Source organism: Nerophis ophidion, linkage group LG06 (assembly GCF_033978795.1).
Source record: "Nerophis ophidion isolate RoL-2023_Sa linkage group LG06, RoL_Noph_v1.0, whole genome shotgun sequence".
NCBI lineage: Eukaryota > Metazoa > Chordata > Actinopteri > Syngnathiformes > Syngnathidae > Nerophis > Nerophis ophidion.
Window position 1 is genome coordinate 62,510,701 of NC_084616.1, and position 13,002 is coordinate 62,523,702.

The 13,002-nt window shown below is 38.5% G+C and overlaps 1 protein-coding gene across 1 annotated transcript in view; it reads right to left on the reverse strand.

Moving 5' to 3' along the window:
- Window positions 1–876: 876 nt before the first annotated feature.
- Window positions 877–13,002, reverse strand: part of LOC133555082 (cadherin-4-like) — a 669,978-nt gene continuing 657,852 nt past the window's right edge. The window contains exon 18 of the mRNA XM_061904548.1: window positions 877–7,531. Coding sequence (XP_061760532.1) covers window positions 7,325–7,531 — 207 coding nt within the window. The 3' untranslated portion in view covers window positions 877–7,324. The remainder of the gene's footprint in view (window positions 7,532–13,002) is intronic.

Here is a 13,002-nt window from a genome sequence, read left to right on the forward strand (position 1 = left end):
ATTCTTTGTTCCGCTCCGCCTACCTGGCTGCCCCCTTGGATTTTGACATCTCGCCTGGACACGGACCTCCTACGCCCCTCTTAGCCCTGACCTCTTGCTTGCCTCAAGGACATACAAGCCTGCCCAGCACCTTTTGGACTTGCCATTCACTCAACACTACCGGTAACACTCAGCAGCTAATCCTACACATAGTAGGATTAGCTGCTGAATTGAGCAACGTGAATTGATTAACGTTTAATACAAGTTGAAAAACTTATTCGGGTGTTACCATTTAGTGGTCAATATGTACTTAACTGTGCAATCTACTAATAAAAGTTTCAATCAATCAATCAATCAATCAATCAATCAATCAATCAATCAAGTCTCACACACATACTCCATTTTGGCTCTTTCACCCTCCATTTCCTTTTAAGTATTGTAGTGAAACTACGCCGTCTTGTGGTCTGTGCCGTCGACTCCCTCCATTAAACATAACAAATATGTCCACTTTAATAGCATATATATATATATATATATATATATATATATATATATATATATATATATATATATATATATATATATATATATATATATATACATATATATATATATATATATACATACATATATATATATATATATATATATATGTATATATATATATATATATACATACATACATATATATATATATATATATACATACATATATATATATATATATATATATATATATATATATATATATATATATATATATATATAGCTCATAAAGAAACTACGCCCTCTTGTGGTCTGTGCCGTCAACTCCCTCCAGTAAACACAACAAATATGTCCTCTTTAATAACAAACAACACTTGAGAGAGGAAATGCGGATACAAAGACGAGGCGATGTTCTTATAAGGAGGGGAATTCTTTATTTATAACACACGGTCCTGAAAAGGATTCTCCAGCTTGGCATCTCATTTACAATGTTGATCTGCAGGGCTGCACAGGTACTGTTTGGAAACCAAGGTTGCAGTGGCATTATAAACACAGGCTTGAAACAACATAATATTTCTTTTTAATTATTTTTTTTCGTTTAATACAAAATGGGTACAAACACCAATACAAAATGCTTGTGCTGTCGACAATTTACAAAAAAAACTATTTCTTCTTAGACTTTAGATACCTGTGCAATTAATATCATAACTAACATTATATTTTTTCATTTCAACTATGTGGATATGGTATGCCAGAATTGTATTTGTAGTGCAACCTCGGTCATGCGGGTTGCCACACGTCACATGTTGAATGGTTACTGTAATAGAACTCATCTGGCCATCGTAAAAAAAAAAAAAGACATGCAAAAAGCTCAAGTCGTACATTGAACTTGGTCTGTTTAGCGAGCAAAGACTACAGTATGTACACTTGGACTTGGGCGAGGAAATCTCTAAAGAACCACCGGTCTTTCTTGTAGTGGCGGCCATATCCTGCAATCATGTCAGGCGTGTCCATGGTTACAAATTGTCTACAGTACGCCGGAGAAAAAGCGTTGTTAGATATTTGCAATCTCTTCAATAACTTCAGACGGCACAAAAACAGTTGTTGCAATTTGTCATCATGCAACACCATAACAGCGCCATTTAAACAAACAAAAAAAAGTCATTGTGTGTACGTGTGTGGCCTGCTGCAGCGTTATCCCAGATTTTTTTTTATCCGGATGTCTGCTCAGGGACCCTAAATGTGTCAAAGAACGTCCCTTTGTCCTCTGGCAGTCCCACTACATGTAAGAGGGCCCTTTGAGCTTTGCAATCAGTTTGAAACGCTGGACCAGAACCCGCATATGTGTACAATAAGGCCAAGAGGAGTGTGTGTGTGTGTGTGTGTGTGTGTGTGTGTGTGTGTGTGTGTGTGTGTGTGTGTGTGTTAATGCTGGACTGTACAGGTGAGTTTGAAAGGTCTTTACTCATTGCTCTGAAGAGGCTCGAGTGACCCGGCGACACAAGCACGGCTGCGTGAGCGCGCTCAAAATCAATGGAGTTCTCTTCACCATGGCTTTTTAGCGGTAAAACCTTCCTCGCCAACGTGTTGGTCTCACTTGAAAGAGTGAGAGAGAAAAATCACAAGTGATTCATGTTGACAAATGTATAAAAAAAGGTCCTGTATATACAACATTGATGTGTCAGACACAAATCACAGATAGCGAGAGTAACAGCTGTGTTTATTTTGTGAGGATATTCTGGCGGTGGAGGAGCAACCGAATAGATAAGAGCTAATCCGGCAGCGAGCGTCCCTCCTTGCCTTGACTCTGATTGCACTTTAAGCTGACAGTGGTTGGGGGAAAAAAATCACTGCTCTCAGTTTCTTCACGGCAAGATGCAAGTTGCTTCTGTTTCCTCTCAACCGTTAGATTCCAACCCTGTTCACCTTGTTGATTATAACATGATATTCCTTCCCTTTGTAAGAACCCAATTACACCCAGGTTTCTCTTTTAAGGCCATAAATACTTGCATTGGCAGGTAAACAGCATGTATTATTCTAATGGATGGGCCTTTTTCAAGGAGATGCATTAGTACAGTTTTCCTCTTATAATTTGTTGTATTTTAAAGTCATTGCGAATTAGGTCATCCAGCATCAAGCTGGGGACCACAGGGGAACATGTTCCACCCACTGACAACATTTGAATAATATACATTAACATTTATAAGTCGTAATTTCCGTCCAACATGGGTGTGTTTTGAAAAATTATTTTAAGGGCGCACTTAAAATCCTTTCTTTTTCTCAAAAATCGACAGTGCGCCTTATAACCTGGTGTGCCGAATGTACGGAATAAATCTGGTTGTGCTTGCCGACCTCAAAGCTAGTTTATTTGGTACGTGGTGTAATGATAAGTGTGACCTATAGATGGCAGTCACACATAAGAGAGAAGTGTAGACTGCAATATGACGCCAGTAAACAACACCGACACTTTAAGTTGAGAATATAGAACAGTACACACGACGCTCAAAAATCTGTCAAAATGTTTGAGTACGACTTTGGTAAGGTATGAAGCCGCACCGCTTGATGGATTGTCGCAGCACTACGGCAACCGTCGTCAGACGTATTGTGGTTCAACATGTGGTATTATTATGGTGTGTGTATAAGGACCGCAAAATGGCACATATTATCTGGCGTTTTGTGTCACAATATTATGCATAAAATGATTTCCTTCTGGTACTTGCTGATGTGTATTTGGATCTGCATAAGTCCGCCAGTGTAGTCAGTGCTGAAACCATAGGGGATAAGCTTCTTCTTTTTCACTATCTTCTTGTTATGGGACATTCACCCTCCACTTTTGCCAAGTTCCGACTTATATCTTGCTATGGAAGCGCTAAAAACTTCCGGTGTATTGGGTTTAAATAATTCACCTGGGGAACTTTCGTTATTAGAGCGTTCCGGTGGGCCGTTTTTTTACGGGACACATTTCCGGCGTTGTTTCACCAGTGAGCCACGAATGAGGAAATGTTGCTCCATTATTGATTTAAGTAAAGTCTGAATGTCATTAAAACAGTTAGCTCCATCTTTTGACACTTCTTCCAGTCCCATCCTTGCACGCTACACCGCTACAACAAAGATGACGGGGAGAAGGCGCTGTTAAAGGTGAGCCACGTGAATAAGACCGCCCACAAAACGGCGCATCCTGAACCGAAGGTCAATAACTTAAAGATGGTCTGTAAAACATAATCTATGCAACATTTTCACCAAATAACCACCATTACATGTTATGTAGACCACAGGATAGTGTTTTAAATATGGAAAAAAAATCATATTATGTCCTCTTTAATGCACCTTATAATTGGGTGCGCCTTATGGTCCGAAATATACGGTACACAAGCCCATAAGCAGTTTTGCCGTTTCATTCAGTCTTTAAAAAAAATTTTCTTTTAGAAAATCTGTCAAGTCTCCATTTTGGACCAGTGGACTTTGATATAGTGTTCACAACTCCATGGCAAACTTTTGTTTGCTCTCACTTCTTCACGGAAACTTTTGAACTTGCAGGCATAATTTTCAGGGGGAACATTTCAGATAAATGTTTAAGTGCAGCCTGAAGAGAGACAGATTGAGGAGCCGAGAAATCCCTGGCTGAGGCTCAAATCCCTCAATCGTTGTGAGCACCAACATTCCTACATTTAAACATTGTCGTGAAGTATTACTGAATCTAACATAACTAAAAACAATATAGTGACATAAAAGAGCAAGGGATTGATCGGGGATAACAATCCTTCAAGCTGACTTCATTGTTTACTTTGTATTTGCAATGTTGTATTTTTTTGTCCGACAGTAAGAAGGGAATTCATACAGCCACATTTGTCTCGGTTTACCTGACACATGAAACGTGATGAATTGGGGAGGGGGGTGCACTATAAGCTGCAGGTTGGTTATAATGATTGTATGAGGCTTCTCCTGGGAATTCCAAGAAGATGCCAGTGCAAGCCAGATGTTTGTTAGTGTTGGGGGGCCTACTTTCTCAGCTTTGCTACGCAACTATGGCATGGCGTAGTGGGTAGAGCGGCCGTGCCAGAAACCTGAGGGTTGCAGGTTCGCTTCCCACCTATGGACATCAAAGTCGCTGCCGTTGTGTCCTTGGGCAGGACACTTCACCCTTTGCCCACGGTGCCGCTCACACCAGTGAATGAATGATGAATGAATAATTGGTGGTGGTCGGAGGGGCCGTAGGCGCAAACCGGCAGCCACGCTTCCATCAGTCCAACCCAGGGCAGCTGTGGCTACAGATGTAGCTTACCACCACCAGGTGTGAATGAATGATGGGTTCCCACTTCTCTGTGAGCGCTTTGAGTATCTAACAATAGAAAAGCGCGATATAAATCTAATCCATTATTATTATAAGTTTAGTGTAGGGCATCTGACTGTGAAAATGACATATTCACTGTGTTAACAAACCCAGTTCTGTTAGGTACTCATCTGGATTGGGAACCATTGGCACACATGTTTGTATGTTAGAAACTGACATTTGGACTTTATGTTTTTTTAATGTTTCTAAACAAAATGTTTTTTAGTGTTTTTTTTTTTTTTTTTTTAATATTTTGTATCTTTAATGGATCTTAAAGGCCTACTGAAATGAGATTTTCTTATTTAAACGGGGATAGCAGGTCCATTCTATGTGTCATACTTGATCATTTCGCGATATTGCCATATTTTTGCTGAAAGGATTTAGTAGAGAACATCCACAATAAAGTTCGCAACTGGAGAAAAGCCCTGCCTTTACCGAAAGTCAAAGATGATGACGTCACCCGTTGATAGCTCCTCACATCCTCACATTGTTTTTAATGGGAGCCTCCAACAAAAAGAGCTATTCGGACCGAGAAAACGACAATTTGCCCATTAATTTGAGCAAGGATGAAAGATTTGCGTTTGAGGATATTGATAGTGACGGACTAGAAAAAAAAAAAAAAAGAATTTAAAAAAGAAAAAAACGCAATTGCATTGAGACGGATTCAGATGTTTTTAGACACATCTACTAGGATAATTTTGGGAAATCCCTTATCGTTCTATTGTGTTGCTAGTGTTTTAGTGAGTTTAATAGTACCTGATAGTCAGAGGGGTGTGTCCATGGGTGTCTTGAGGCCAGTGTCTCAGGAAATTGACGGCAGCTTTATGGATGGCGCAAGCTCAGCTGATCTCCAGTAAGAGGCGACTTTTTACCACAATCTTCTCACCGAAACCTGCTGGTTGACATTCGGTCAGGATCCATGTTCGCTTGACCGCTCTGATCCATAGTAAAGTTTCACCTCCGGGAATTTTAAACAAGGAATCATCGTGTGTTTGTGTGGCTAAAGGCTAAAGCTTCCCAACTCCATCTTTCTACTTTGACTTCTCCAATATTAATTGAACAAATTGCAAAAGATTCAGCAACACAGATGTCCAGAATACTGTGTAATTATGCGCTTAAAGCAGACAACTTTTAGCTGTGTGTGTGCGCAGCGCTCATATTTCCTAACAGTCCATGACGTCACGCGCACACGTCATCATTACGCGACGTTTTCAAGAAGAAACTCCCGGGAAATTTAAAATTGCAATTTAGTAAACTAAAAATGCCGTATTGGCATGTGTTGCAATGTTAATATTTCCTCATTGATATATAAACTATCAGACTGCGTGGTCGGTAGTAGTGGGTTTCAGTAGGCCTTTAAGGTCTGCAATAAAGAATGATGATGATGATATTCACTTCAGCTGCCAGACGGCAGTAGTGTTAAGTGTCTTAATATGTGTTCTGTGGCAATTTGAACTTTGACCACAGCATCAGTTGCTACGTAGGGTGGCGCTTTCCATCATTTTCAGCAAACTGCATAGCAAAATGATCAACTACCCCTCTCCCTCTCAGGCGAGATCCACCCAGGAATGGGGTCCATATGAATCCCTTCCCTTTTGTAGTAAACTTGCAAAATGCATACGTCCCTTTGGGTGTGTGGATAAACAGGAAAACCTTGACTGTCATGTGTTAAGGTGTGATTAATGAGTTCAAAACAAACACAGCTGCTAAAGAAGCCACGAGAAACAAAGACACTACTCCACAACAGTCCCATCTCGTTTTTTGTGTGATTTATGCAATCATGTTCAACTTGGCTGCCATCAACTTGTACTGATTTGTCCGGTATGTCTACATAACACCCGCCTTCGCTGCTCGTAGCTGAGACTGGCACCACCGCAGCCAAAGCACAGCCCTGCAGCACGATGGAAAGGTCTGAGTTAAAGGGTCAGGGGTAAATGAAGGCGCAGACGCCCAGAAAATGGCAACTTATCCTGAGTTAGAGGGAGTCGGTTAAAATATGCACCACTGAAGGCACTTTTTTTTCTCTTCTTTTTTTTTTTTTTTTTTAAACAACAGTGCTTCTATTCTAAGTGATCCAAGTTCAAAAGAGAATAAACCAGAGGCCTCACACAGGAGGGACTTTCATATCTGGGTTCTTGTTCCTATTTGCTACCCCCTAGACAAAGAGGCTGAAACCAAAAAGCTTCTGCAGAGAGGCAGACAGGGGCTGACAGCTAGAGGGAAGTGAACACCTGGAGGAGTAAGGAACGACTCTTGTTGTGGAGTGAAGAGAACGGAGAAAAAAAAAGAAGTCACAAGAAAAAGAGAATCAGACAGAAGCGACTAAAGCCTGGCTTAAAACTTCACATGAAAGTTTGAAAAAAATACAAAATCGTGATAACTCAGAGCGTCTGTGTCAGTCAGACGGTGGCCGACCTCTGGAGCAGGTAGTTCGAATGTTGGTCAGTCGGTGTGAACTTGTTGCAACCCCTGGTGTTGGCGGGACACAGCAAGCCAGCTGATAAGACGAGTGCGTTGAGCGTGTGGGATTTAATCCTCCTCCCCCCCGCCGTACATGTCGGCCAGCTTCTTGAAGCGGGGTCCCCAGTCGTTGAGGTAGTCGTAGTCCTGCTCTCCGGTGCTGGAAGAGTTGAGAGAACTGACAGAACCAGAAGTGGAGCCGCCGCCCTCATAGTCAAACACCAGCAGCGAGTCGTACGGTGGTGCCGTGGGGTCATTGTCAGCTGCTCGGAGACCCTAAACACAAGAAGGGATAGTCAGTTTACTGCTTAAACAAAACATATGGTATTGAAGGCTTTTTTTTCTCTTGAAACCAATTCAGTCTATGATCAACTGTGTGAAGTGTGAAGTGAATTATATTTATATAGCGCTTTTACGTAGTGAAACCCAATATCTAAGTTACATTTAAACCAGTGTTGGTGGCACTGGCAGCAGGTTTTTTTGATTGATTCATACTTTTATTAGTAGATTGCACAGTACAGTACATATTCCGTGCAATTGACCACTAAATGGTAACACCCGAATAAGTTTTTCAACTTGTTTAAGTCGGGGTCCACGTTAATCAATTCATGGTACAAATATATACTATGAGCATAATACAGTCATCACAGGTTAATCATCATAGTATATACATTGAATTATTTACATTATTTACAATCCGGGGGGTGGGATGAGGAGCTTTGGTTGATATCAGTACTTCAGTCATCAATAAAAGCATCACAAGAGAAATGTACTTTGAAACAGTGTAGTAGGGGTGGGCAATATCGCAAATTTGGGTATCGATACCGATCCGATCCAATACCGGCCAGTATCGCCAATACCGATACCGATACCGGAAGTGTCGTCATCTGATGGAGGGGGGGACTTCGGGGTATCGATACTTTTGAAAAACAAATTTGTACTTTTGCCTTTATTAATTGATTATGATAATAATATAACAGAGGACAACGATTTAAGTCAAAAAATAAAATCTTTATTACAAAAGTAATATCAATCGCAATAAAGTAATGCAAATAAGGTGCAAACAACTACTGAACCTGGCTTGTCGCCTCAAAACACACAAACACTTAAGGTAAATAACAAAACTCTAGTTATTGAACAAAGTTGTAAACATGAACACAAAACAAAAGAACTGAGAAATTCAAATAAAAAAGTAATAATATCAATTACAATAAAGTAAGTAGTGCAAATAAGGTGAAAACAAATACTGAACTTGGCTAGTCGCCTCACAATACACAAGAACTTAAGTAAAAAAGAAAACACTTGTTATTAAACAGTTGTAAAAATGAACACAAAAAAAAGAACTGAGAAATGCTTGTCATTATTTTAGTGCAATAAAATACTTTACAGTTTACAACCAAGACATTAAGTCGCAATGGAAACGCACACGTGTGTGTGTGCGTGTCCGAGTGAACCTCGGAGCGAATTATACTGATGTGTGTGCGCGAACGCACAAAGCGTCATGTTAATTGTATTTATTTTATTTTATTTTGGGTTGAAGATTAATTTTTAAAGTGTTTTTAAATCTCGTTCACTAGGGAGGCGGGCACATTTTTTTTTTAAATCGGAGTGATTCGCTTAATTTGGTGAAGTATCGATGCCATCACGCCAGTATCGATACGATACCGATACTCACCAAGTATCGATACTATCGATACTTGGTATCGATACGCCCAGCCCTACAGTGTAGGTCTTACTTAGTAGGATATGTACAGCCAGCAGAGAACATAGTGAGTTCAGATAGCATAAGAGCAAGTAAATACATTAGAAGTACATTTGATTATTCACATTAGGTTATTTATAACCCGGGGAGATGGGATGTGAATGGAGGAGGGTATTAGTAAAGGGTTGAAGTTGCCTGTAGGTGTCGTTTTAGAGTGGTTTTGAAGGCATATAGAGATGCACTTACTTTTACACCTGTTGGGAGTGCATTCCACATTGATGTGGCATAGAAAGAGAATGAGTTAAGACCTTTGTTGGATCGGAATCTGGGTTTAACGTGGTTTGTGGAGCTACCCCTGGTGTTGTGGTTATGGCGGTCATTTAAGTTAAGGAAGTAGTTTGACATGTACTTCGGTACATGCGTAAAATGTCTTGCCCAAGGACATAACGGCAGGGACTAGGATGGCGGAAGCGGGGATCGAACCTGGAACCCTCAAGTTGCTGGCACGGCCACTCTACCAATCGAGCTATACAGCCCCACAAAGATCCAACTAAATGATAAATAGCATGTGCAAACTGTACAAATGCATGTAGTGGGCATGTTGCAGGTGATCTACTAAGACTGCGCGTGCATTTATTAACAAGTGCAAACACAAACATGTGCACCAATAAAGTACTTCATCTTTCTTACTAAATGTATTAATTCTTTCCATTGTGACAGAAAAAATGTGCTTGTTTATATGAAAATGATCCCCATTAGCTGATGCCATGACAGTCAGCTCGTCTACCTGGGGTCCACACAAAACATTAGATTTTACCAAAGAGTTTAAAAACGTTGCAAAACCCATAAAAAACATAGGAAACTACATGATTGTATTAATTCACATTATACTTCATGGTCATCAATATATGTACAAAATCTGTTTTAAAAAAAGGATTCAATTGCATCAATCAAAACAAAAAATCAACACTCATAAGAAACAACACATTCAATAATTGATTTGGTTTAAGGTTATTCCAGTAAGTACATTTGCAATATTTTTTTAAAGACTAATTTAACTTTTATGAGACACATATCAAGTGGTAAATTATTCCAACAAACAATGTCTCTGTAAATGACTGTTTTTTTTGTCTTCGAACTAGGTATGACAACATGACCACTGACGGCATATCTTGTATCATAATTAGGTATGTGCATCATTACAATCAAACAATACAATCTAGTCAAACAAAACAATTTTTGAGTTGACAACACAACAGAAAAATGTGGCCAAACCTGAAGAAATCCTTTGCTTAATAGTAAGTCATGAGAGACCAGAATGCATCTTATCAATACTAGTTCTAATAGAACAGTCCAGAGCAAGTCGAGCAGCACTGTTTTCAGCAATATGTAGTTTAACAACATTTGTTTCAGCTGTGGGTGACCATACCGTTGAGCAATAATCCAAGTGACACAAAATTAAGGATTGAGAGCAGTGGTTCTCAAATGGGGGTACGCATACCCCTGGGGGTACGTGAGATTTTTTAAAAAATATTCTAAAAATAGCAACAATTCAAAAATCCTTTATAGATAAATTTATTGAATAATACTTCAACAATATGTGAATGTAAGTTCATAAACTGTGAAAAGAAATACAACAATGCAATTTTCAGTGTTGACAGCTGGATTTTCTGTGGACATGTTCCATAAATATTGATATTTTTGTGAAGAAATGTTTAGAATTAAGTTCATGAATCCAGATGGATCTCTATTACAATCCCCAAAGAGGGCACTTTAAGTTGATGATTACTTCTATGTGTAGAAATCTTTATTTATAATTGAAAAACTTGTTATTTTTCAACAAGTTTTTAGTTACTTTTATATCTTTTTTTCCAAATAGTTCAAGAAAGACCACTACAAATGAGCCATATTTTGCACTTTTATACAATTTAATAAATCAGAAACTGATGACATAGTGCTGTATTTTACTTCTTTATCTCTTTTTTTCAACCAAAAAGGCTTTGCTCTGATTAGGGGGTACTTGAATTAACAAAATGTTCACAGGGGGTCCATCACTGAAAAAAGGTTGAGTACCACTGATTTAGAGGATGCTACAATGTACATAGGAAGAACACTTTCTCGGGACTGCAATACCACCATCTGTTTTGCTAATTATTGTATGTTTATGCACAGCCCGTGATAGGACAATGTCCAGCAATTTTGCTTTGTTTACCTGTTGTATGGGCTTACTGGCTATGGACAAGTAAGTTTCAGTGTAGAAGCCAATTTATACCATAAAACAATACTCTTAGTTCTACATATACTAATGTTCATTTTTCTTGCACTTATCCAATAATAAATTACTTTCAACTGGCTTGACAAAACTTGGTTTAATTCATGGCATGAGCTAGCAGTAAAGTGTACAGTCGAATAATCCACGTATTTTGTTATGACGGAGCTATACGGTGTAAGTCAGGCCTGGGCAATTAATTTGATTCGGGGGCCAAATTTAGAAAAAAAAATGTGTCTGGGGGCCGGTATATCTATTTTTAGAAAAACTAATACAAAACCTCACAATAATGTCTGATTGAATGCCTTAAAAACAGAATGGAATTCAAATTTTTTTTTCTGAATGAGCCAGAATGTACATAAAAATAAAGAACGCGGAGTTTACAATATTAACTATGAATGATAAAACACTGTATATTGACAACATATGAACGTTGATCGACATATTTTACAATCAAGCGAAACGCAACAAATTCTAACAAACACAGCGAAGTATGAACGTGAAAAAACTAAAAAAACAAACAAAAAAAAACCCACCTATTATCTGATAAATCTGATATATCACTAAGTTTTAGAACTTTGTTGTAAAAATCTACTTCCACGTCTGTCCCTGACACCCACATTTGAAAACACTCTGGAAACACTGTGAAAACGCTTCCCACCCACACTGCTTGGTTCCTCGTCTAAACTGCTGTGACTTAGATTACCATAGTAACTAATTACATTACAATAGTAACTAGTATGTCATGCAAAAGCACAGATTCCAACCTTTGAAATACGTTGTATAGTTCAAGATTTACGGTCATTTGAAAAATCCCTGCACATCATAATGGCAGCTACAGTTTCCATCTTAAAGATCCAAAAAAAATATTTGGGAATGTACGGCGGGCCAGACTGAAAGACTTAACGGGCCGCATGTGGCATTTGCCCAGGTCTGGTGTAAGTCATTAGTAAAAATTTAGCAGTGGTCCAAAACTAATTCTGTGAGAAATCCCACACACCAACCAACATACCATGATTAGACAAACAACAATTATAAAGGACCCTATGTTTTAATAGCTCCTCTTCAAAGTGAAAAAAGCTAAAGTTGTACCGATTTAGAGACAAACACCAATTTTTTAATTATAGACCTGTTTCTTTACTTCCTCAATTTTCAAAAATTATAAAAAAAACTGTTTAATAACAGATTGGACAACTCAATGAACAAATATAGAATATTCGCAGACAACCAAAATGGATACAAAGCTGATATTTCAACATCGATGGCCTTAATCGAAATTACGGAAGAAATTACCAACGCAATAGTGTGCCGATGCAGTGTTTATGGATCTAACTAAAGCATCACAATGTTTTAATCAACAAATTACAACGGTATGGCATCAGAGGGTTGGTATTGAACTCGGTAAGAAGCTACTTAACCAACGACAAAACATATGTGAAGCTAGGTGAACACACGTCTACAAAGCTAAATAAATCCTGTAGCGTAGCACAGGTATGAGTATTGGTTTCAAAACTGTTCCAAATTTTTATAAATTACATTTGTAACATTACAAAGCACTTAAAACTAGTAATATTTGCAAATGATATGTCTGAGTTCTGTTCAGGAGAGAACACACAAAATACATATATAAATATATACTAATACAAATATAACAAAAAAATTAACAAATTAAGAAGATGGTTTGACAAAAACAGACTTTCCTTAAAGGCCTACTGAAACCCACTACTACCCACCACGCAGTCTGATAGTTTATATATCAATGATGAAATATTAACA